Here is a 25,816-nt window from a genome sequence, read left to right as displayed (position 1 = left end):
ACTTAAACCTGGTGTTGTCAGACTTCTTACAGTGCAAACTCCACACAGACAGTGACCCGAGACGGGAACCGAACCCGGTCCCTGGTGCAATGAGGCAGCAGTGCTAACCACTGTGCCACCGTGCCTGCATTTTTGTGGGCTGGAGGGGTGAGGCCTTAGAGGGATGTGAAAATTTCCTCTGAATTGGAATATCATGGGCAACTTTACCTCAATGACAGCATTTATTTATGAGTTGGAAAGTTGCAGAACGTTGGAACACCTCTCTTGGTAACCTGTTAAATTTCATTTTATCCTGGCCACCAGTTCTATATCTAATCAGCAAGTGGTCAAGAATCCTAAAATCTGTTAAAGGAAGCGTGAATTGTATTGAATGATGTTAACAACTGAGAAGATAAATGGTAACTGTACCATTGACTGTGATACCTAACCCTTATGATGATCAAGAAGGTCCCAGAGTTATTTCTTGGTCTGCGCTCAGGAAATTGAACATCTACCCATGGAGACGCAAAACTTGGACCTGGCTGAGTAGTTACCCTTGTAGAATCTGGGACCACAGAGGCTGAACTTAGCGTGGCAGGACCCAGCCAGGCATCTTTCTGCCAATGAAGTGGGCTGTTGATGGGGCTGTGATCCAGTTAAGAGATAGCGGTCCATAAGTTGCCAGTTTAGTCAGCTTCACCATCACTGGTGGTGGCCATTGCTGAGGCTGCAGCTGCAGGGGGAATGTGCCTCAATGGCTGGGCATTCTCAAAGAAGGGAAATGGGATTTGAGTGATGCCAAGGCCCTGGCAATTTCGGGGGGGGGAGGGGATGCAACGGGCGTGAGTATGGAGGAGAAGGGAGTTTGGTGCGCCATTGCTGGAGGGAGGCACACCCTGGAAATCCACTGGGAGGCTACCAAATGCCCCAGAGGCAGCAGAAGGTCCTTAATTGGCCGTTCAGTGAGCTGACTGGGGCTCCGAGTTAACTTCCCTGCCAGTGGTGAAGTAGCATGGTGGCGGAATGATGTTGGGCAACCCCACTCCTGACCCCCTTCCTGTGCTATTTTACCAACCTTCCAGCTTCCACCAAGGGGTTTGTAAAATCCCAGCCTTCGTGTTCGCCAGTTGGCAAAGGGCAAAATCGGGCTCCACTCTAACGCTATTTCCAAATAAACTGCCAGCATTACGCAGAGCTGGCACAGAAAGAATGGTTATTGGGCAGAAGCACTGAAGTGTTCCCTGATGCTGCAAAATCTCATTCCTGTTACACACCAGTATCTTCAGCAGAGAAATAGAAATAGTTGAGAAAAGCATCACCATAATTTGTGGAATTCACGACCACAGAATGTAGTTGAGGCCAAAACATTGCCTGATTTCAAGAAGAAATCAGATATAGCTCTTGGGGCTAAAGGGATCAAGGGACGTGGGGGGAAGGGAGGATCAGGATGTTGAATTTGATGATCAGCTATGATCAAAATGAATGGGGGAGCAGGCTCGAAGGGCCGAATGGCCTACTCCTCCTCCTGGTTTCTGTAACAAGGTTTGCTTTAGTACCGTTCTGGACCCAGTTTCAGTTGGTACTCCCATGAACCAAAGCACATCACATTTGAACAGTAAGTCTTTGTTCTCCGGTATATATCATTGTCTTTGGCTGAGTTGAATAGTCTGTCCTTTCCAGAAGTTATTTGAAAGGAGTAAAACACATGGAAAATTGGAGTCAGGTCCTGCATTCTTCACCAATTCTGACTTTATCAATTCTCTGCAAAAGTTGGAAGTATAAAGTTTTGATGATGAGATGAATTTCTAATCCTGTATGATTTACTTTCTGTTTTTTTTTTCCCTAATCATCCAATTGTTTTTCTTACAGTAATGAGGCCACTTAGCCTGTCTTGCAGTTTTGACTTGTCAGGTAAACGTAGCTCCAGTACCTGACATGTGGTGGTTATTGTCATGCCTCGCTTTCGCTTCTGCATCTTACACTTCATCCATCTAAACTTTTAACCATTCTTAGCTCCGTGGATTCATTTCCTGCTGCTGTTGCCTTTGTGGTTTGTGCTTGGCGCAGGGGCTTTTGTGACTTCAGTGTGTGTGTGTGTGGTGACGGTGCTTTCAGCCAATGAAGCATGTCATGAGTCGAATTCAAGTCAAAAAGCGAGCGACCTTGGTTCGATGTGGGGCTTTTTCCTTATTCATTCACGGGATGTGAGCGCCACTGGCGAGGCCTACATTTATTGCCCATTCCTGGATGTCCTTCTACAAGGTGGTGCCGCGCTGCTCGAACCATTAGAACCTGTGTGGTACACCCACAGATAGAGGGCAGAACCGTCCTGTCCTACTCACCACGGGAATTGTAGCAGGCGGGACATGGACCATGCAAAGGTCCGTTGATCTCGGGTAGGATTTTCCGATATTGGGATGGGCATGGCCGGAAAATCCCACCCAGAGCATTTCAGGATTTTGACTCAGTAACAATGAAGGATATTTCCAAGATGGAGTGGTGAGTGACTTGCAGGTGGTGGTGTGTTCCCATATTCTCATCCCAAGCGGTAGATGTTGTGGGTTTGGCAGGTGGGTTGAAGAAGCCCAGAGTACCAGCTACCGGAGGCCGTGGAGACATTGAGTTAAGCGACAGCTTATATCTGGAATCGGCTATTGCTAAGTGTCAACATGCAGGTGAGGAATAGGGGAGAGCCCAAGGATAGATCCTCAGGGAACTCCAGATGTTTATGTGCGGGGCAGGAAGGAAATCTCTCTGGCTTTGCTTGGATAGGGAAGAGTGAAATCAAGAATTGGCTTTTTGTTCTTTAGTTTTCCATTTCTCCCTCATGAGGTGACTGAAGGAACTTTTTGGATACTGGGCTAAGTTGGGCCTGTAGGCCTCCCTCATCTTTGTAAGTGCTGTAATTATGCAAATAGAATAGAATTAATAGATTTAAGGTGAGGAGGGGAGATACAAAAGCATCCAAAGCTGTAGTTTTTTCACTGAGGGTGGTGAGTGTCTGGAACAAGCTGCCAGAGGTAGCAGTAGAGGCGGGTACAATTTTGTCTTTTAAAAAGCATTTAGACAGTTTCATGGGTACGATGGGTATAGAGGGATATGGGCCAAATGCGGGCTGTTGGGATTAGCTTACAGGTAAAATCTGGGCGGCATGGACATGTTGGGCTGAAGACCCTGTTTCCATGCAGTAAACCTCTATGGCTCTAATTAATTTAAGCAAAAATAAAATACTGGGCCAGTCCTGTGAAGTTATCAATGATATGTGTGACCTGAGCATATCCTTTCTTATTTTATTGCTTTATTGTATAAAGGAGATCTGTAAAAACATAGAACGTTACAGGAATTATAAACAGAAAATGCTGGAAAAACTCAGCAGCGTCTTTGGAGTGAGAAACAGAGTTAATGGCTGGAATTTTCCAACGGGATTCTCAGGTCCAGCTGCAGTGAGCGGAGATTTAGCTCAGCGCCAAATGCTATGTCCTCGCTTACAGCAGCAACGGGGTGTGAAAGGTCAGAAAATTCCAGCCAATGTTTCAAGTCGGTATAACTCGAGAGTCACATGGAGTCGAAACATTGACTCTGTTTCTCTCTCCACAGGTAACTGCCAGACCTGTTGAACTTTCCAACATTTTCTGTTTTTACTTCAGATTTCCAGCATTCATAGATTAGAGGAACAGCTGGGCTGGTGGCCTGAGTTAGTGTATAACTACTAATACAGAACTACTCGCCACACTGCCAGAAGGATGTGGAGGCTTTGGAGAGGGTACAGAAAAGATTTACCAGGATGTGGCCTGGTACGGAGGGCATTAGCTTTGAGGGGAGGTTGGAAAGCTCGGTTTGTTCTGTCTGGAACGCCGGAGGTTGAGGGGCGAATCTGATAGAAATCTACGAGATTATGAAGGTCGTGGACAGAGTGGATAGTCAGAAGCTTTTTCCAGACTGGAAGAGTCAATTATTAAGAGGCATAGGTTTAATGTTTGAGAGGCAAGACTTAACGGAGATGTACGAGGCAGATTTTTAATACAGAGGGTGGTGCAGAGGAATCGCTGCCGGGGGAGGTGGTGGAAGCCGATGTGATAGTGACTTTTAAGGGGCAGCCGGACAAATACATGAATAGGATGGGAATGGAGAGATACGGTCCCTGGAAGGGTAGAGGGTTTTAGTTCAAAGGGGCAGCATGGTCGGTGCAGGCCTGGAGGGCCGAAGGGCCTGCTCCTGTGCTGTAATTTTCTTTGTTCTTTGTGTTTTGTCCTAACACATATGATTAGAGAGTATACTTTGTACGACAGTGATAAACAAGTGATAACAAGTCAGCGGCCTGCTTCATCTCTCTCATGGCTTGTAGTTTCAGATGTCAAACCGGATGTAAGCTCACCTGTTTTACCCTACTGCCCAGAGTCAAGACCTACCTTACACACTCCTTCCTTTGGAAATAACTGGATAGAGATCAGGGGCAAATTTTCCCATCCTGCCCTCCATCCGAACTGTAGCAGGCGGGACACGGACCATGCTCGTTGACCTCAGGAAGGATTTTCTGGCTTTGGGGCAAGCGCGACTGGAAAGCCCCAGTTGGAATCCTAACTGATACCTTACCCACCCACATGCCCCCAAATCCCAAGGTGCTGAAACCATTTGTGATGCCCCTATACCAATCGAGGGTGTAATCTGGCTACTTGCCGCTCTGCGTGGCTTAATCAGGCATTGCATTTATCCATTAAAGCCTTGGGGAATTTTGGAAGGGGTTCTGCTGAGGAATGTCTGGACTCGTACAGTTGAAGCTGCTCAGAATTTAGTTATACACATTGCATTAAAAATAACTTTCACAGATTTTTGTCCAATTCTTCCCTCTAAGCCCCCATGCCTTGATAAGAAAACATTGCATCTTCACTGCAATCTTCGTCATTATTGCCCTGTATCAAGAACATGAGAATGAGGACCAGGAGCAGGCAGTTCAGCCCCTCCAGCCTGTTCCGTCATGGCTGATCTCATCTCGGCCTCAACTCCACCTTCCTGCCCAATCACTACAATGCTTCCCCGCTCTGCTAATTAAAAACCTATCCACCTTCTCTTTCATTTTGTTTGGTGTTCTGGCGTTTGCTGCTCTCTGTATTAGAGAATTCCACAGATGAATCCTCCTCATTTCTGTTTTAAATCTTCCACCCCTCAGCCCAAAACTATGCATTCTGGAATATCCAACAACGGAAAACGCCCACTGTACGTCTATCTGGTCAATCCCCTTTAGCATCTTATTTCAAATAGATAAGAATATAACACTATAAGAACTAGGAGCAGGAGTAGGCCATCTGGCTCCACCATTCATTAAGATCATGGCTGATCTTCTGGTGGACCCAGTTCCACTTACCCGCCCGCTCACCATAACCCTTAATTCCTTTACTGTTCAAAAATGTATCTATCCTTAAAAACATTCAATGAGGTAACCTCAACTGCTTCACTGGGCAGGAAGTTCCATAGAATCACAATCTTTTGTGTGAAGGAGTTCCTCCGCAACTTAGTCCTAAATCTGAGAGGTCTCCTCTTATTCTGCTCTTGTTATGAGAATCTCCTCTTATTCTTCTAAACTCCAGCGAGTATCGGCCTAACTGCTCAATCTCCCTTCATAAGACAAGTTCTTAATCTCTGAAATCAATCTGATAAACCTTCTCTGAACCACCTCTGATGCATTTATGCCCTTCCTCAAGTAAGGGGACCAAAACTGCTCCAGATGCACGTCTCACCACTGCCCTGTACAGTTGTAACAGCACCTCCCTATTTTTATACTCTATTCCATTTGCAATGAATGCCAAAATTCCATTTGTCTTCCTTATTACCCGGTGCACCTGCATATTAACTTCCAGCGATTCATGCACAAGGACACCCAGATCCCTCTGCACCAAAGCATTTTGAAGTTTCTCTCCATTTAATTAGTAAGTTACCTTTTTTATTCCTCAGACCAAAATAGATAACCTTATGCTTTCCAAGGTGAACTTCCATCTGCCAAATTTTGACCCACTCACTTAATCTATCATATTATTTGTAAATTGTTTATTTCCTCATTGCAACTTGCTTTCCCAGCTATTAGAGTGTAATCTGCAAATTTAGCTATAATACATTCTATCCCTGCATCTAAGTCATTAATATAGATTGTAAATAGTTGGGGTCTGAGGATTGAACCCTGTGGCACCCCAGTAGTTACATCTCGCCAAACAGAGAAAGATCCATTTACCTCACTCTCTACTTTCTCTAGATTAGCTAACCTTCTATCTGAGCTAGTAAATTACCCCCAACCTCGTGAGATCTTATCTTGTGCAGCACCTTATCAATTGCCTTCTGGAAGTCCAGATACACTACATCTACAGGACCCACATTATCTACTTTGCTTGTCATATCTTCAAAGAAGTCCAGAAAATTAGTCAAACATTATTTACCTTTTGTAAAGCTATGCTGACTGATGGATTGCACTTTGACGCTCCAAATGTCCCATTATTACTAATAATGTTATGAGGTCGACAAACCTCTGACCTTGCTTCTGTCGTAGCATTAAGCAGCTCACCATTTCTGCTAATTGTCTCATTGAATTGGAGACTTAACGTGGAAGGAGAGTGTTAAGAAAGAAATTAGCAGTCCCTGGCACATGGGTCAGTGTTCAGTGCCATTATTTCATTAGGTTGTTCTTAGCTTTGTATCACTGGGGTGTTTCAACCCAAAAAAGAATGTTGCTATCAGGGACATAAGAACAGGAGCAGGTCATCCACGCGAGCCTGTTCCACCTGGGGATTATGATGAACGAGAGCAAAGAGGCTATGTTGAACTTGTATAATTCACTAACCTAGCCTTGGCTTCAGTTCTGGGGACTGCACTTTAGGAAAATGTGCAGACACTGGAGAGAGTGCAGGAAATATTCACGAGAATGGTTCCAAGAGTGAGGAACTTCAGTTATGAAGATGGATCGGAGAAGTTGGGACTATTTTCCTTAGAGAAAAGAGGGTTAAGAGGAGATTTGATGGAGGTGCCCAAAGTCGTGAGGCATCTGAACAGAATGGATAGGGGGAAACTGTTCAACTCCTGAAAAGAATTGAGACCGATAGGGTGCAGATTTAGTCATTGACAAAAGAAGCAAAAGTGATGTGAGGAAATATTTTTTCATGCAGAGAATGGTTCGGGTTTGGAATGCATTGCCTGAAAGTGTGGTGGAGGCAGGGTCAATAAAAGCAATCAGAGACCAAAAGAAAAAATGCCAGAAAATCTCAGCAGGTCTGGCAGCATCTGTAAGGGGAGAAAAGAGCTAACATTTCGAGTCCAGATAACCCTTTGTCAAAGCTGATTCCAGCATCCGCAGTAATTTGCTTTTATCTAGAAGCAGTCAGAAGGCTGTTACCTGAAAAGGAAGAATGAGCAGGGTTACAGTGAGATGGCGGGAAATGGATCTAGGTGAGCTAGTGCAGACACAATGGACCAATTGGTCTCTTCCTGCACCATAACAATGCTGTGATTCTGTGGTGGGAGAGTTAGTGGCTGGTATTCTACGACCGCGCTCGGGTGAGGCTTGTAAAGCCTCCGCCCGAGGCCAACAGAGAATTTCGTTCCGCAAGCACACCTGCCCCGGAATCGGGGTGGGAAAACTCTGGGCAGTGTGTCTGCCTGAGCCATGGCTGTGATGGTGTTAAGAACATAAGAACATAAGAAATAGGAGCAGGAGTAGGCCATTTAGCCCTTCGAGCCTGCCCCACCATTCAATAAGATCATGGCTGATCTGTTGTGGCTCAGTTCCACTTTCCCGCCCTCTCCCCATAACCCTTAATCCCCTCTCTTATCAAAAACCCATCAACCCGCGTCTTAAAAATATTTAGCGAGGCAGCCTCCACCACTTCAACGGGCAGAGAATTCCAGAGATTCACCACCCTTTGAGTGAAGAAGTTCCTCCTCAACTCCGTTCTAAACCGCCCCCCCTTTATCTTGAGGCTGTGCCCCCTAGTCCTACTGTCCTTCCTGAGCGGGAAGAGCCTCTCCACCTCTATCCTATCCATCCCATTCATCATCTTATACGTCTCAATGAGATCTCCCCTCATTCTTCTAAACTCTAACGAGTACAAGCCTAGTTTATTCAGCCTCTCCTCATAGCTCAACCCCCTCAACTCCGGCATCAGCCTTGTAAACCTCCTCTGCACTCCCTCCAAGGCCAAAATATCCTTGCGTAAGTGCGGCGACCAAAACTGCACACAGTACTCCAGCTGCGGCCTCACCAATGCCCTATACAGCCGCAGCAAGACCTCCCTACTTTTATATTCAATCCCCCTCGCTATGAAGGCCAGCATCCCATTAGCCTTCCTGACCACCTGCTGCACCTGCAGGCTGGGTTTTTGCGACTCATGCACAAGGACCCCGAGGTCCCTCTGCACCGTCGCCTGCTGCAGTTTTTCGCCACGTAAGTAATAGTCCTTCCTACCATTATTCCTACCAAAGTGGACAACTTCACACTTGCCAACATTAAATTCCATTTGCCAGTTCCTGGCCCATTCGCCCAGCCTATCTAGATCCTTCTGTAGACGTGTTGTGAACAGAGATGCCATTTGTAGGTGGGTTTTTTTTTAAGTTTTCAACAAAGGAAAAAAATTTAACAATAGACTTCAAGCAATGAAGTTGATATGGAGGGAAGTGGCTTGTTTGTGATTAGAGTTGCCACATTTGCCAGGTTTATACGTCGCAAAGGAAGGGACAACCTGCGGCTGGAGTCTGCCGTTTGCTTCTGCAGGAATCTTACTGAACGCTGAGGTAACTTTAGTGTATCATAAGGTTTGAGCAATGGGAAAGGTGCACTTTTGGTGATGGATTTGTACTTCTTAGATGTTTTACAATAACCTTATTCAGAAAGCACGGTGCCTGCTTCCAAAACCAGACAGGTGGCAACTCTAACCTTGGTATTGGTGCTCTGCATGCAGCAGGAGGCACGCAGTGTAGAAATAGTGCGCTGGAATAGACCTTTAGATTCACTTCTCCTGTGTTGACAGATGTGACGACTCCAGAGAGGAGCCGAAAGACCTCACCAGCAGCTCTGGCCAACGGCGCAGTTGTCTCTCAAACGACGGAAAGTGATGCCCACACCTTGCAGGTGCAGAGAAGAAAACTGCTGAAAGCTCCGACTCTGGCAGAAATAGACAGCTCTGACTCCGAGGTAAAGGAAAATGTGCCGGTGATTCCAGTGCTCATTCCCTGTTGTTCTTCTATTTCATGGTGAATGTGTGCGTGTGGTTGCATGTGTGGATATTTGTGTCTATCTGTATTTGCAATGTGCAGGCGTGAGTGCATGTGGGTGTTTCTTTCCTGTAATGACATCTTGTCACAGGGGCAGCACAGTGGTTAGCCTTGCTGCCTCACAGCACCGGGGACCCGGGTTCGATCCCCGGCTTGGGCCATTGTCTGTGCACGTTCTCCCCATGTCTGCGTGGGTTTCCTCCAGGTGCTCCAGTTTCATTCTGGTTAGGGTGCATTGACCCGAACAGGCGCCGGAGTGTGGCGACTAGGAGAGTTTCACAGTAACTTCATTGCAGTGCTACTTGTGGCTAATAAGTAAATAAACTTTATAAACTTTAAAATAGTCCATTGTTTATTTAAGGGAAAGTCAGATGAGTACATAAAGGAGAAAAAAGAATAGATAAATGCATTGACAGGTTAGATAAAGAGTGGGAGGTCACTTGTGTGGAGCATGAATCCTGGTTTCTGCGTTGTAAGTTCAATGTCAGTTAAATACAACGATGTCTGACCAATGTGTATTAGATAGTGTGGTATCTCTTTTCAGAATTCTAGGTAAAGCTAATGTATATTCAGAGCCTCTAGAAATGGGAGCAAGTTCCAACACCTGGGTTCTGTGGCAATTGCAGCCAGATTCATTGTTATGAAAGTGTAAATTCAGTCACAGGTCTGCTCAGGATCTCAATCTATTAATTTTTGGAGTGTTAAATTGGTGTTTTTTATTGAGAGTAATTCCCCCCACCCCCGCAGCATGTCTTCCAGCAGCAGAGGTGGCTCATTGTTGGCCACCAGGGGCTTGTGGTCCTGCTGGGGTCTCTGGTCTTTTGTATGGCTTGCCCGCTCCGCCAACAGGGAGTCCGCTGCGGGGAGAAGGGAGAGGGGTCACCTTCGGCAGGACTGGAAGACCCTGCCGGCGAGTTGGGTTAGACAATCTCATCTAATGCCTTTGCAATAATATTTATCACCCATCTCATCAGCTTGACTCAAGGCTGAGATAAACAGATTTTTAATCAGGAAATCACGGGATAAGGCGGGAAATTGGAGTTGAGGATTATCCTATCAGATCAGTCATGATCTCATTTGATAGAGTTCTCTTGGGTAACCACAGTCTCGGCACTCAGTCGACTCCTTACACAAACAGCGCTGGGACCATGCAGCCAATGCAAGCTCTTTAATTACTTGTGTACAAGGGGAACTCTCTACGCCAACACGGAATGGCCGGAGCAGTCTGAGGTTACAGAGAAACAGCTCAGCAGTTATAGTTAATTACAGCAAATCAGGAACAAGAGACTTTTTCACATCTTTCATTGACATACATACCCACCAATTATAGCATAGCCTTTTGCCCTTTCTTACCCAATAGAAAACTAACCTTTCATTTGCATAATACATCCACATATCTTACTATTTGGTAATAGCCATGGTAACTTGTTCTTTGTTTCCATCCTGCTGTCCTAATGTGGAATGCAATGTTTATAGAACAAGGTTTTAGATATTCTCGATTATCCTGCATACATCAGTGTTGGCCTTACTGACAGCCTGACTGAAAGGCGTATTTGGCTAAGAAGAATATTCCATTACTTGACAGAATTTTTTTTTGACAATCATGGAACTTTAGTTTTCACAATTGTTCTAACCTAACTTCCACATATTGAATGGCAGAGTGGACTCAATGGGTTAAATAGCCAAAATCTACTTCTATGTCTTATTGTGGGATCCCTGTTTGGTGCTTCTCTTTTGCTTTATCATTCGTAGCAGGGTCCTCTAGATGTTAAGCTCTAGAATTCCCTCCCTGCCTCTCTCTGCTGCGTGATGATGCTCCTCAAGACTGACCTCATCTGTCCCAATGTCTCCATTAGTGGCTCAACACCACATTTTGTTTGCTAATGTTCCATTAAAGGTGCCATATAGATGTAAGTTGTTTTACTTTAAACTAATTGCCAAATCCTAAGCAAGCACAGTGATTTAATTAGCATTGTCAGTGACTCGTGGTCAGGGGTGCATCTTTTAATAACATGTGTTTAATCGATTTAGTGCCAGTCCTGAGCTGATGCTACCTTGTAATCAATACAGAAATCTGCTGGAATAATTTTCCCTGTGACTTTCCAAATCCTTTACTTATTTTAAACCGTTCTGTCCTCCAGTGAGCAGTAAATCTCTCAGTAAAGTGGCTCCTGGAATTTCTGCAATCTATTCTTGTAACTGAGATCCCTCATCCGTGAAACCATTCTTGTAAACTCCTTCTCACTGCCTCCAATGTATTCACATCCTTCCTATAGTGTGGCACCCTGAACTGTACACAATACTGTAACTGAGCTCAAATTAGTGTCTTAGAACAAAGGAGGTCAAAAGGGGGACATGAGATTGTTTTGGCAGATAAGGCAAAGGAGAATCCAAAGAGCTTCTACAAATACATAAAGGCAAAAGAGTGACAAGGGAGAGAGTAGAGTCTCTTAAGGATCAACAAGGTGATCTATGTGTGGATCCATAAGAGATGGGTGAGATCCTAAATGAATATTTCTCATCAGTATTTACTGTTGAGAAGAGCATGGATGTTAGGGAACTTGGGGAAATAAATAGTGATGTCTTAAAGAGTGTATGAATTACAGAGAAGGTGGTGCTGGAAGTCTAAAATCGCATCAAGGTAGATAAATCTCCAGTACCTGATGAAGTGTATCCCAGGACATTGTGGGAGGCTAGAGAGGAAATTGCGGGTGCCCTAACAGAGACATTTGAATCACGGGTGAGGTGTCTGAAGATTGGAGAGTGGCAAATGTTGTGCCTTTGTTTAAAAAAGGGCTGCAGGGAAAAGCTTGGGAACTACAGGTCAGTGAGCCTCACATCTGTGGTGGGTAAGTTGTTGGAAGGTATTTTGAGAGACAGGATCTACAGGCATTTAGAGATGCAAGGACTGATTAGGGACAGTCACCATGGCTTTGTGAGTGGAAAAGCGTGTCTCACAAATTTGATTGAGTTTTTTGAAGGGGTGACCAAGAAAGTAGATGAGGGCAGAGAAGTTGATGTTGTCTACATGGACTTTAGGAAGGCCTTTGACAAGGTGCCGCATGTTAGATTGCTGCATAAAGTTAAATCTCAGGACCCAGGGTGAGGTATCTAAATGGATACAAAATTGACTTCTTGACAGAAGCTGGAGGGTGATTGTAAACTGGAAGCCTGTGACCAGCGGTGTGCCTCAGGGATCAGTGTTCGGTCCACAGTTATTTGTCATTTATATTAATGATTTGGATGAGAATATAAGAGGCATGGTTAGTAAGTTTGCAGATGACACCAAGATTGGTGGCATAATGGACAGCGAAGAAAGTTATCTCCAAGTGCAACAACATCTTGATCAATTGGGCCAGTGGGCTGACGAATGGCAGATGGAGTTTAATTTAGACAAATGCAAGGTAATGCATTTTGGTAGACTGAACCAGGGCATGACTTACTCAGTTAATGGTAGGGTGTTAGGAAGAGCTACAGAACAAAGAGACCTAGGGGTACGTGTTCATAGCTCCTTGAAAGTGGAGTCACAGGTGGACAGAATGATGAAGAAGGCATTCAGCATGCTTGGTTTCATCAGTCAGAACATTGAATACAGGAGTTGAAATGTCTTGCTGAAGATGTACAAGACATTAGTAAGGCCACACTTGGAATACTGTGTATAGTTCTGGTCACCTTATTATAGAAAGGATATTATTAAACTAGAAAGAGTGCAGAAAAGATGTATTAGGATGCTACCGGGACTTGCAGGATTGAGTTATAAGGAGAGGCTGGATAGACTGGGACTTTTTTCTCTGGAGCGTAGGAGGCTGAGGGGGTGATCTTATAGAGCTCTATAAAATAATGAAGGGCACAGATCAGCTAGATAGTCAATATCTTTTCCCAAAGATAGGGAGTTTAAAACAAGAGGACATAGGTTTAAGGTGAGTGATACAAAAGTGTCCCGAGGGGCAGTTATTTCACACAGAGGGTGGTGAGTGTCTGGAACAAGCTGCTAGAGGTAGTAGTAGAGGAGGGTGCAATTTTATCTTTTAAAAAGCATTTAGATAGTTACATGGGTATAGAGGGATATGAGCCAAATGGGGGCAATTGGGGTTAGCTTACAGGTTTTAAAAAGGGCGGCATGGACAAGTTGGGCTGAAGGGCCTGTTTCCATGCTGTAAACCTCTGTGACTCAAAGACTCTAAGCTGCAGCCCACATGCTGTGGGTTGACCCACAATGCCATTAGGGAGGAAGTTCCAAGATTTTGACTTAGCGACTGTGAAGGAACGACGATATATTTCCAAGTCAGGATGGTGAGTGGCTTCGAGGGGAATTTGCAGGTGGTGGTATTCTTATGTACCTGCTACCCTTGTCCTTCTAGGTGGAAGTGGTTGTGAGTTTGGAAGGTGCCGTCTTAGGGTCTCTGGTGAATTGCTGCAGTGTATCCTGTAGGTGGCACACACTGCTGCTACTGAACGTCGGTGATGGAGGGAGTGGATGTTTGTGGATGTGGTGCCAATCAAACGGGGCTGCCTTGTCCTGAGTGCTCTGCAGTGCTGAGCTGCCAAAGTTGCACCACCTGATCTTGTGTCCTTATTGCAAGTGTAGGTTTAATTGTATCCAATCAAAAACCAAATTGGTCCAATCAGAGTCCCTACAAGAGGGATATTACAGATCCAAGCTGACAAGACAAGACATACTGGAAGAACACCCCAATTCCTTAAAATGGTCCATTTCAGAATGTTAAAAATATAGTTACAATCCTTGATCTCTCCCTAAGAAGAAGATCAGAAGGTCAGGAGTCATCTCCGAGCAACATAAGATTGGACTTTTCTGATACCATTGCAGCAGCAGATCTTGGAGCAGCTTTAAGGAAATTTCTGGTAGAATAGAGAAGGTAATTAAAGATCATTTTTGAAGAGATTATTTGCAGAAGTTTATGAATGAGTATATTGACACGTTTGCTGGGTCTTCCACCAGATGCTATATCAGGGCAAGGAGAAAAATCCATCCTTCAAAAGGAACGAGAGGAGTGTCAGTTCTATAGAGTTACCCCCAGAGCCTGTGGAATGTATCCCTGAGTAGATAGCAGATAGAATCTGTAACCGCTGAGCTGGCCGCTGCAGGAAGATCCAACTGGGCACAGACTGATGGTGCCTGCAGGAGAGAATCGATCAAGAACAGAGTTCAGAGGCTGACAGATCACTGTCCGATCACAGATCACAACAATGAAGCAGCTCCAATTGACCGCTTTCCCAACAAGGGGAGTTTAATCCGATCCCTGACAAGATGTTCTGATCGCTCAGCTGGTCAAACATTTCATCCTTTGTCAACAATTCGATACAGAGGCAGCAGAAGGAGGCTGCAGGGCCTCGAGCAGTGACGGACAGAGCTTCTCCATGAGCTGTTTGGTGAAGCACATTATCTTACCTATACATCAGACAAGTTCTCAAACAGGGCGGCACAGTGGTTAGCGCTGCTGCCTCACAGCGCCAGGAACCCGGGTTCGATTCCGGTCTTGGGTCACTGACAGTGTGGAGTTTGCATGTTCTCCCCGTGTCTGTGTGGGTTTCCTCCAGGTGTTCCAATTGCCTCCCACAGTGCCAAGATGTGCGGGTTAGATGGATTGATGCCACAATAAATTACACCTTAGTGTCAGGGGGATTAGCAGGGTAAATATATGGAGTTATGGGGCTCGGGCTTGAATGGAATTGTTGTTGGTGCAGGCTTGATGGGCTGAATGGCCTCCTGCACTGTAGGGATTCTATCTGACCTGTGCCACCTGTATATTCTGGCAGCTGAAGGTGCGATGGTGCAGATTATTGTCTGGTAGTTGCATCCTGCATGGATACTCCATGAAATTCCAATGTTTCCCCCTGCTCCATGCTGTACCAGGGTATGAAGGCAGGAAGCCTTCACTGCGGATGGGGCAGAGAAGAGTTAAACCTCCCGGTGACATGAGCCTGAAGCAGTGAGCAGCAAATCCAGGAGTCTAGAAATAACAACTAAAAGTGTAACCAGCAATTTGCACTGTCTACAGCTTCCCGCTGAATGTTCCCAAGGATCTTATTAACATGTCCCTGTACTTAAAAACTGGTGCAAATCGAATAAAGATAAGCATAAACAAAAGGGGCTGGGGGAAAAGGCACAAAGGTGACGCCAACAGGAATAGATTGGGCTTTGCATTTTAGGATGATATAAAAATGGAACAAGTAGACATGAAGAATCTCATCTTTGACATGTTGCAGCGTTCAGGTCTGAACATTGACTTTTACTATTTTAGATTCTTACTTTTCTTGCTTCTTACTTTCTTCTGCCAGTGTCAATTCCCCAGTTTTTGCCCTTTTTGGGACACTAATTTATCATGGTCAATCCACCTAACCTACACATCTTGGGACACTAAGGGACAATTTACCATGGTCAATCCACCTAACCTACACGCCTTGGGACACTAAGGGACAATTTACCATGGTCAATCCACCTAACGTACACATCTTGGGACACTAAGGGGCAATTTAGCATGGCCAATCCCCCTAACGTACACATCTTGGGACACTAAGGGACAATTTACCATGGCCAATCCACCTAACCTACACATCTTGGGACACTAAGGGGCAATTTACCATGGTCAATCCACCTAACCTACACGCCTTGGGACACTAAGGGGCAATTTAGCATGGCCAACCCATCTAACCTAACATCTTGGGATACTAAGGGGCAATTTATCATGGTTAGTTCACCTAACCTGCTTGTCTTTGGACCACAATCTCTTTTGGCTCTCCAATTCACTTACTGCCACGATGGTTTTATATAATTGTGCACTTTTTCTCCTCTCTCAGTCTTAAAAATACTTCAATTCACAGGCTAGTGAATCCATTCAATATACACGACCTTTGACCTTCAGCTCATGCCCCCCACTCATGTCGAGTCTTTTCCCTCCCGGTCTCTATTCCTGAAAGGCGTCTCCTGAACAAGTGAAGATCTTTCGGCCCATTGCGTCTATTCCGTTCTGGGTCTTTGTAATTGAGGAACTCAAAACTAATCCTACTTGTCTGTGCTCTTCCCGACAAAGAGTTTTTATCCAAAGTATTAACCTGCCTTTGTGCCTGTTGAAGCTGATGTTCTGATGTGTTTATTTGATTTCTGCTGTAGACCAGATTTTGAACAATTACGAACAAAATTTGTTTTCTTCTAGTAGAATGTGCCACCTGGTGTCCAAACTGTGAATTAATAAAACATAAATTCCCCTTTTTATGAGCAAAGGTACGGATTAGGAGCAGAAGTAGGTCCCTCTCAGTACTAATTTGCCTACCCTGTATCCTGAAACTGTAAGCCCTTGGTCTGGATATCTACAGCCAGAGAAAACATCATCCAGTCTGCCCACCACAGTCAAAGTTTCATACATATCAATTGGATAATGCTCCTGTGAAGTGCCTTGGGCCATTTGACTGTGTTATGGGTGCTATACAAATGCAAGTTTGTGTTGGTCTCTGTAAAACGGGACTCAGCCCTTCAACCTCCTTCTCAGTAATGTACAAGAGGCTAAAATCGAAGTAGTGATTTGGGATCAGAGAGATTTGGGATAGGGGGAGATTTCTCCATCGTGGCACAGTGGTTAGCACTGACGCCTCACAGCGCCAGGGACCCAGGTTCGATTCCCGACTTGGGTCACCGCCTGTGTGGAGTTTGCACATTCTCCCCATGTCTGTGTGGGTTTCCTCCAGGTGCTCTGGTTTCCTCCAACTGTCCACAAGATGTGCTGGTTGGAAGCATTGGTCATGCAATATTCTCCCTCAGTGTACCCGAACAGGCACTGGAGTGCAGTGACTAGGGGACTTCCACTGTAATTTCGTAGCAGTGTTAATGTCAGTGTACTTGTGACATAAATAAACTTCTAAAAAAGAGTTAGCTATCTCCTGCTAAATGGAGTGGGCAATGCTTTTCCGGTGAGGTGGTTCCCAATCAGTGCAAATTCTTTCTGTTCCAAGGATATTGAATACGCAGCTTGATGGTTTAGATCAGTAATGGGCAACCTCGGTGAGTGAGGCTCTGCAGGGCTCTGGACTGAGTGCTGGAAAATGATGACTATTGCTACCAGGAACTCCTTGCGAGCAGTTTGCCCAGCGTGGCCAGTTTGCTCGTTTTTAAGCTGACACAGAAACATTGGGCAGAATGGCCTCGTGCGGTATTTGTTCCTGCATTTCTAAATAGCTGAAAAGGGAGCTGTGTGCCGGAATGTGGGGGAGGGCGGGCAGAGGGTGTGCATCGCTCCTTAGGGGAACCAGCACGAATAAGATGAGCAGAATGGCCTTCATCTGCACTGTAATGATTCTATCATCCTGGACAGTTGCTTTTGTGAAGAAGACACTAGTTACCAGGAAGGCAATAATCTCTCCCTCAGTGTTAACAAAACGAAGGGATAGTCATCAACTTCAGGAAGCATAGCAGAGGACATGTCCCTGTCTACATCAATGGGGACGAAGTAGAAAGGGTCGAGAGCTTCAAAGTTACTAAGTGTCCAGGTCACCAACAACCTGTCCTGGTCTCCCTCATGCTGACACTATAGTTAGCGAAGCCTAACAACACCTCTACCTTCTCAGAAGACTAAGGAAATTTGGTATGTCCACTACAACTGTCAGTATCTTTTACAGATGCACCATAGAAAGCATTCTTTCTGGTTTGTATCACAGCTTGGTATGGGCTCCTGCTCTGCCCAAGACCTCAAGAAACTACGAAGGGTTGAGAATGAAGCCCAGTCCATCACTCAAACCAACCTCCCAGCTATTGACTCTGTCTACACTTCCCCCTGCCTCGGAAAAGCAGCCAGCATAATTAAGGAGTCTGCACACCCTGGACATTCTCTCTTCCACCTTCTTCCATCAGGCAATAGATAAAAAGTCTGAGATCACGTATCAACCGACTCAAGAAGAGCTTCTCCCCTGCTGCCATCAGACTTTTGAATGGCCCTACCTCGCATTAAGTTGATCTCCTACATCCTAGCTATGACTGTAACATTACATTCTACACTCCCTCTTCCTCTATGTATGGTATGCTTTGTCTGTGTAGCGTGCTAGAAGCAGTACATTTGGAATACTGTGTCCAATTCTGCTCCCCACACTACCAGAAGGACATGGAGGCTTTGGAAGGAGGACAGAAAATGTTTACCCAGGATGTTGCCTGGTTTGGAGGGTATAAGCTATGAGGAGAGATTGAACAAACTGGAATTGTTCACCCTGGAAGGATGGAGGTTGAGGGGCGACCTGATAGAAGTTTATAAAATTATGAGAGGTTTGGATAGAGTGAACAGTTGGAAGCTTTTTCCCAGGGCAGAAATGACAATTAGAAGGGGGCACAAGTTCAAACTAAGGGGGGAAATGTTCAGTGGAGATGTGTGGGGTAAGTTTTTTACAGAGGGTGGGAGGGGGGCTTGGAATGCACTGCCAAGTGAGGTGGTTGAGGCAGTTAGGTTAGCCACATTTAAGACTTATCTTGATAGGCAGATGAACAGATGGGGAATAGAGGGATACAGACGGTCGGTCTAGGTAGGCAAACGTGATCGAGGCAGGCTTGGAAGGCTGAAGGGCCTGTTGCTGTGCTGTACTGTTCTTTGTCCTTTGTAATACTTTCCACTATATACTAATACACGTGGCAATAATAAATCAAATCTAATCAGAAGTCTCCCTGTGAACAACTTGACACAGGGTACAATCTGTGAATCAATTGTCCTGATTCACACACATACTATAGCTGATTGAAAATAAAGTGTACCGCACTGTATGGGGATCCCCCAGCAGAAAGGTTCCTCCTTTGTTCCTTCCTTTGGTCTCATGATGTTTGATCTGTTTGACAGGAGGACAGGATTAAGATGCTGAGGAGCAGTTCCAGCGGATCAACGTTTAAGGTGGAAGACAGCTCCCCGGAGACTCCGAGTGGCAAAAAGAGTAAGCACGGTGGGATCTGTTCATACACTCTGACACGCTGGGCCCAGATTTCCCTTTCCCGTGGTGTGTGTTGCTACAGTGGCAGAGACGGTTTGCCATGGGCCAGCGATGGGATGTTCCAGCCCCGCCACTGTCACCGGGGTTCCCCGTTGTTCGCACCCTCCACCTCTGGGGAACCCACAGCGCGGAGTCCCCATGGCGGGAACGGAAGATCCTGCTGAATGGCTGGAAAATCCCATCCCTAGAATCCCGGTAGACAATTACATGATAGCAAGCTCACATAGCTATACTGGGCTGATTTGTCATAGTCTGACCAACAGGTTGCTCAGAAAGCCACAGGGAACTCTGAATTCAGGACTCTCTCTCACATCCTGTGGAGTTTTAACTCTGTAATGTGTCTGAGATGATACCAATTGTTTTCCCTGCCTGACGAGCAGCCAGACTGACAGACTGGACTTGCAATCAGGCAGGGAGCTGGTGAGAAAAGTTTGGAACAGAGGGTGAGCCTGCAACTGAGGCATGCGGGCAGGGCACAATCAGGGGTTAAACTGGGGAGAAGAAAAAAAGCCCCTTGGGCAGTGCCAACCTGGTACTGCCAGATTGGGACCCTGATAATGCCAGCCTGGCATCCTGTCACTGCTAGTCTGGCACTGCCCACTGGGCACCCTGGCACTGCCCACTGGGCACTGGGCAGCACCAAAGGGCGGAGCCTAAGGGAAGGGGTTGGAGCCATGAGTGCATGGGGCTTCTGGGGGTTGGCGGGACCATGATGGGGCAGAGCCTAAGGGGAGGTGGGCAAGGGGGAGCTGCACACCCTGCAATCAGGGATTGGGGTGGAGAGGGGCAAACGAGTGGGCTACTAATCCAGGAGAGAGTGCAGATGGTCAGGAGCCTGAGGGATGGTCGTTCGGAGGGCAGGGAGGGAGGTTAGAGACCCCATGAAGTGGAATGGAGGAGTTGGAGGCTTGAGGGAGAAAGTGGAGGCCCATGCCAGGAAACTGGGGTGTTGCAGAGGTGGTTTGGAGGCTTGGTGGTATTGGAGGGGCAGGTCGGAGGCCCCCTGCTGGGAGTAGAGGCTTTGGTGGAGTGGGGGATAGTTAATGATCAGGGTGGATGTGGATTGGGATTGCTGATCGTGGAGGTTTCTCAGCTGGCCACCAGATCCAGGAGGCATCAGTAATAAGAGCATGGGACACAGAAGCAGTGATAGGCCATTTGATCTTTCAAACCTGCTCTGCCATTCAATGAGACCATGGTGTGGATTCAACTGCAACTGAATAAAGAAATGCATTTTGTAAGTTACTACCACCCCTTCTGTTCGGGTAAGGCATCAACAACTCAAGACAGCCAAATTATTGATTGTGCATTCCGCACTCTACAAATCTAACACTCAGTAAGCCTGACGCTCCCGTCTCCGTGTGTGTAAGCTTGCGTGGGCTTGTCCGAGGGTCAGAACAAGGCGAGTGATCAGTTCTGCCCTGCTGATCACCAAGTCCTGAGTTGGTTAGCGATTACCTCGGGGCACCGTTTCTTACACCCCGCTTGGTGCTAACTGCCCCCTGTGATCAGCCAGGGGCGGGGGGGGGAGCTGAACCCACCTTTCCCAAAGCTCAGTGATTGACTAGTTGTCTCTTAGCCTCTTCAAATTTTGATCCCCTTATATTGCTAGTTCTTTTCCTCAAGCTATTAACTCACCTCCGGTGACTTCTCAGTCCCCAAATAACCAGCCTATTTGGTGCTTTAGTTACAGATTTAACACTACCTGTAGCCTCATTAACTGGATATTTAATTTCATGGAACACTATCTTGTGGGATTTTGTCCGTTCATTTCCTTTATCAATAGCACAGCTGCACCACATTAACCAAATTACATGTTTGGAATCAAAATAGTCAGAACTCAGGAGTTAAAGATCACTTAAACTTTGATTACTGCAAACCATAGATCATAGAACCCTACAGTGCAGAAAGAGGCCCTTCGGCCCATCGAGTCTGCACCGAACACAATCCCACCCAGGCCCTACCCCCATATCCCTACATATTATACCCACTAATCCCTCTAACCTACACATCCCTGGACACTAAGGGGCAATTTCTTACCATGGCCAATCAACCTAACCTGCACATCTTTGGACTGTGGGAGGAAACCCACGCAGACATGAGGAGAATGTGCAAACTCCACACAGACAGTGACCCGAGCCGGGAATCGAACCCAGGACCCTGGAGCTGTGAAGCACCAATGCTGACATTATGCTACCGTGCCGCCCAACAAACTTCAAGTTAATTGGATCAACTGAGCATCACATTATAGATTCAGTGTGTTCCACTCCCCATTTCTCCAGACTCCTGTTTCTTTGGGGGCAATCTTAATGACTTGTCAGCTGGCACAGTGAGCCAGTAAGATCACACGAGAGGTTAGAAGCTGGCTTCACACCCAGTTTCTCATCTCTAGCAATACAGTCGGTACAGTGAAGCTGACGCAAGTGTCCGGGCTCGCTTGCCTTAACAGATTCTCCAGTAGGGAGCCTCACCGGCGAGGATTACCTAGGATGCCCAGCAACAGGGACCTGCTGTGATGGCCTCACCAGTGGGACCAGAGGCCATTGAGGCCTCCTTGGGTGGCCAGTGGCAGTGTCCCTTGGGCAGTGCCAACCTGCCAGCTTTGGATCCTGACAGTGCTTGTCATTGCCAGTCTGGCACTGCTCACTGGACACCCTGGCACGGCCCATTAGGCACCAGGCAATGACAAGGGGCAGGGCCTAAGGGGAGGTGGGCAGAGGGGAGCTGCACACTCTACAAGGGATCGGCCATGGCAGAGAGGCAATCAGGGCAGCGATTTGGTGGGGGTGATGGTGGGGATTTTGAAATGGTGATCAGCTGGAGTAGGGATGTCAGATCAACGATCAACTGAGGAGGACAGCAATTGGGACAGAGGGTGACGTCCAGGGTTGGGGGGAGGCTGCCGATATCCAGGGGTAAGGACAGTGACAGATCTCTTTCTGTTCTGTGTACACTTGTACACACAACACTGAGAGATTGATGTATGTGCAGTGGGTGCCCTCTAGTTGTGGGCTGCCAATTTTCCAGGGAGAATAGACTCCATCCACTCCCCCTACTGGCGTGAATCACACTTTGCCTCTTTTTTTGCACTAAATGGCATACGATCACTGAGAAAATAGATGCGATTCTCTCCCATTCGTGCACTCATTTGACACTTTGAATCTTTTTGGTAAGCATACCCCCTTTGACTCAGTTACTTGTTATTTAAATACATCACTTCCACAGACTAACAACCTTCTAAGGGAGAAAAGTTCTCCTCGTCTCCTTTTCAAAATGGCAGACCTGTTATTTTCAAACCACTTTCCTTAGTTCTCGTCTCCTCCACAAGAGGGAACATCCTCCAGGCGTCCACCTCATCAAGTGCCCTCTTAAATGCTTCAGTAAGATCACCTCTTCTGAACTCCAGTAGATACAGGCCCAATCTTTCCTTGTAAACCCTTCATCCCTGACCTGGGTCAAATGAACTCACCTCCTGATATCAAAAGGCCCTGAATGCGATGAAACAATCAGAATTCCTGATACTTGGGAAACCTGTCCAACAGCAGTTAAAGTTGAAAATGCCAATGATAATGACGCTTGCAGTTTTATTATCATATCTGAAGTTCTAACCTGCTGGCGCAGTTAAAGCTGGAAATGGGCATGTCTGAGGCATGTTTAAATCAGGGAATAGATTCCTCAGCCTTTAGCCTTTTTGATAAGCAAGGGGTAGACAGGAATGTGGAGTTGAGATTGAAATGAGATCATCCATTATCTTGTTGAATAGTGGAGCAGGCTCGAGGGGTTGTAGGCCCATTCCTACTGCTTTGAGATGGGGACATGTTTCTTTTTCTCTGAGGATTGTGAGACATTTGGAATTCTCTTCCTCAGTTGATGGCTAGGACAGAATCTTTGAACATCTTTCAGACAGAGGTAGATAGATTCTTGAATCCTGGCACGGTAGCACAGTGGCTAGCACTGCTGCTTCACAGCGCCATGGACCCGGATTCGATTCCATCCTTGGGTCACTGTGTGGAGTTTGCATGTTCTCTTCGTGCCTGCCTGGGTTTCCTCTGGGTGCTCCGGTTCCCTCCCACATTCTGAAAGACGTGCTGGTTAGGTGCGTTGACCTGAACAGGCGCCGGAACGTGGCGACTAGGGGATTTTCACAGTAACTTCACTGCAGTGTTAACGTAAGCCTTACTTGTGACTAATAAATAAACTTTAACTTGATAAGCAAGGGGTAGACAGGAATGTGGATTGAGGTTAAATCAGCCATGATCTTCTTGAATGGTTGAGCAGGCTCGAGGGAGCAAGTGCCCTAATTTGTATGTGCGTATCAGGTCCTCTTGTCAACTTCTTGCTATTTTGCTTAGGACTTTAACCCCCCAGTGTAAGGGTTCTTAGATGATGTGCTAGATTGAAGGTGGCAGATCCGTATTTATGCTTGTATTATGTCCACAGCTCCTCCAATGTTCCTGCCCATCTCCTCGACTCCGCAGCCTGAACGAAGGAAGCAGCCCCAGAGGAGACATTCCATTGAGAAAGAAACACCAACCAACGTGCGGCAGTTTCTTCCTCCGTCTCGGCAGAGTTCCAAATCTCTAGTAAGTCCAGCGTGATGAAGAGGTGGAAGTGCTTATTACATTGGGGAAATGCGTAGAAAATCACAAACACAAAGGGACTTGGGAGTCCTTGTTCCAGATTCTCTTAAGGTTAATGTACAGATTCAGTCAGCAGTTAGGAAGGAAAGTGCAATGTTAGCATCCATGTCGAGATGGCTGGAATACGAGAACAGGGATGGACTTCTGAGGCTGTTTCAGGCTCTGGTCAGACCCCGTTTGGAGTATTGTGATCAGTTTTGGACCCCGTATCTAAGAAAGGATGTACTGGCCTTGGAAAGGATCCAGAGGAGGTTCAGAAGAATGATCCCTGGAATGAAGAGCTTGTCATACAAGGAATGGTTGAGGACTCTGGGTCTGTACTCATTTGAGTTTAGAAGGATGCAGGGGTGCAGTCTTACAAGATACTGCGAGGCCTGGGTAGAGTGGATGTGGAAAGGATGTTTCCACTAGTAGGAAAAACTAGAACCAGAGGCCAACTCAGGCTAAAGGGCTGATCCTTTAAAACGGAGATGAGGAGGAATTTCTTCAGCCGGAGAGTGGTGAATCTGTGGAACTCTTTGCCACAGAAGGCTGTGGAGGCCAGGTCATTGAGTGTCTTTAAGATAGAGATAGATAGGTTCGTGATTAACAAGGGGATCAGGGGTTATGGGGAAAAGGCAGGAGAAATGGGGGTGAGAAAAATATCAGCCATGATTGAATGGCGGAGCAGATTCGATGGGCCGAGTGGCCTAATTCTGCTCCTATGTCTTACGGTCTTATGATCTTATAGGTGTGCTTGGATTCCCATGGAGCTTCCTCCCTACCTGTGAAGATTGTTACAATCACTGCAGCGGTCAATAACTTTAAAAAAGAAATCTGAATTTCCTGTGACTGACTGAAAGAATCACATGACAAGATTTCAAGCTTTAAGACTTTTGCTGTAACAAACTCTCAAAACAATATTGAATAATCACTAGTAGGCAACTTAAACATTAAACTATAAAAAATTGACTTTTAACACAGCGAACAATCCCATGCCACGACTCAACTTTATTCTGTCCCTTAAGCGGACACTTTATTCTCCTATAATCAGACAAATGCTACTCTCTGTTCCTAGGGTTCTGCTTCTTTTTGATAACTTCTAATTCTTAGACACACTTCTATTGTGAGGATTACCCTGGAGTTTGGTCCCTTTAGTCAGAGCTAGACAGATCTTTCAGCCTTGTTTAAGTCTCCACAAACTTGATCTCTTCAATCTGAGCATGAACTCCCAAACACCTTCTGCGTGATCACTTAAAAAAGACAGTCTTTTTTCTGCTTGAAGTACAAGACTCGCTACCTGTATCTTTCTACTCTCTTTGTCTTTCTTTTTATCTCTCTGTTTCTGCCTCTTTCTCTATCTTTCTCTCTCTCCTTCTGATTCTTACAAACTAACATGTTTCTGTCAAGTTCAGTGAGAAACCGATACTGCTTGCTGTAGACTCTCCCCCTCGCAAATCTCATTTCCATGACAACATGAATCACACGAGCCTTTTATCCATGTGAAGTATCATTTGCTATCCTCTAGAGCCCCAACTCCATTCTATCTTGGAATCAAATATGGGATTTAAGATTTAATTGTTGATAAAACCTGACATCCCTAATTCTTCCCTGTGAGATCTAGTGACTAAGGACTGTATTTTTATGGATTTAGAAATGGTGAGCAGGACTCAGAGGCAAAGTCCCATCCCCATGTCCAACAGATCCAATTTCTGATTGCAGGGGAAGAAGACAGGGTGTGATTCTCACAGGTGAAGAACCCAAACTCAGCAGGGCCATTTAAACTTGGTGCTGCGTTTAAATGCCCCAATTTGCTAGTCCAAGGGTCTTAACCTGCAATGTGGGATTTTTGAATTGATAGAAGAGACATAAAAGCTTTTGCAGGATGGATAATGTCTGTTTAAGTGTCAAGATCTGATACTTTTGAATCCGCCTGGCCTTTAAAGTTAAAAACAATAAAGGTTTAGGCTGTGAAAGTTTAAAAAAAGTCT

General features: G+C 45.9%; 1 protein-coding gene across 4 annotated transcripts in view; it reads left to right on the top strand.

Annotated features, from left to right (window-relative positions):
- Positions 1–25,816, top strand: part of LOC145346851 (protein spire homolog 1-like) — a 232,187-nt gene that overhangs the window by 165,846 nt on the left and 40,525 nt on the right. For 2 of the 4 annotated variants that reach the window (XM_080194682.1, XM_080194680.1), the window contains exons 9-12: positions 1,849–1,890; positions 8,985–9,148; positions 19,059–19,149; positions 23,647–23,789. In XM_080194682.1, coding sequence (XP_080050808.1) covers positions 1,849–1,890; positions 8,985–9,148; positions 19,059–19,149; positions 23,647–23,789 — 440 coding nt within the window. The remainder of the gene's footprint in view (positions 1–1,848; positions 1,891–8,984; positions 9,149–19,058; positions 19,150–23,646; positions 23,790–25,816) is intronic. The other 2 variants (XM_080194683.1, XM_080194681.1) reach the window with 1 other exon arrangement.

This window comes from Carcharhinus amblyrhynchos, chromosome 8 (assembly GCF_965287045.1).
Source record: "Carcharhinus amblyrhynchos chromosome 8, sCarAmb.v2.hapA, whole genome shotgun sequence".
Lineage (NCBI taxonomy): Eukaryota > Metazoa > Chordata > Chondrichthyes > Carcharhiniformes > Carcharhinidae > Carcharhinus > Carcharhinus amblyrhynchos.
Note: the sequence above shows the minus strand (reverse complement) of the source record. Positions and strands in the feature narration are given on the sequence as shown.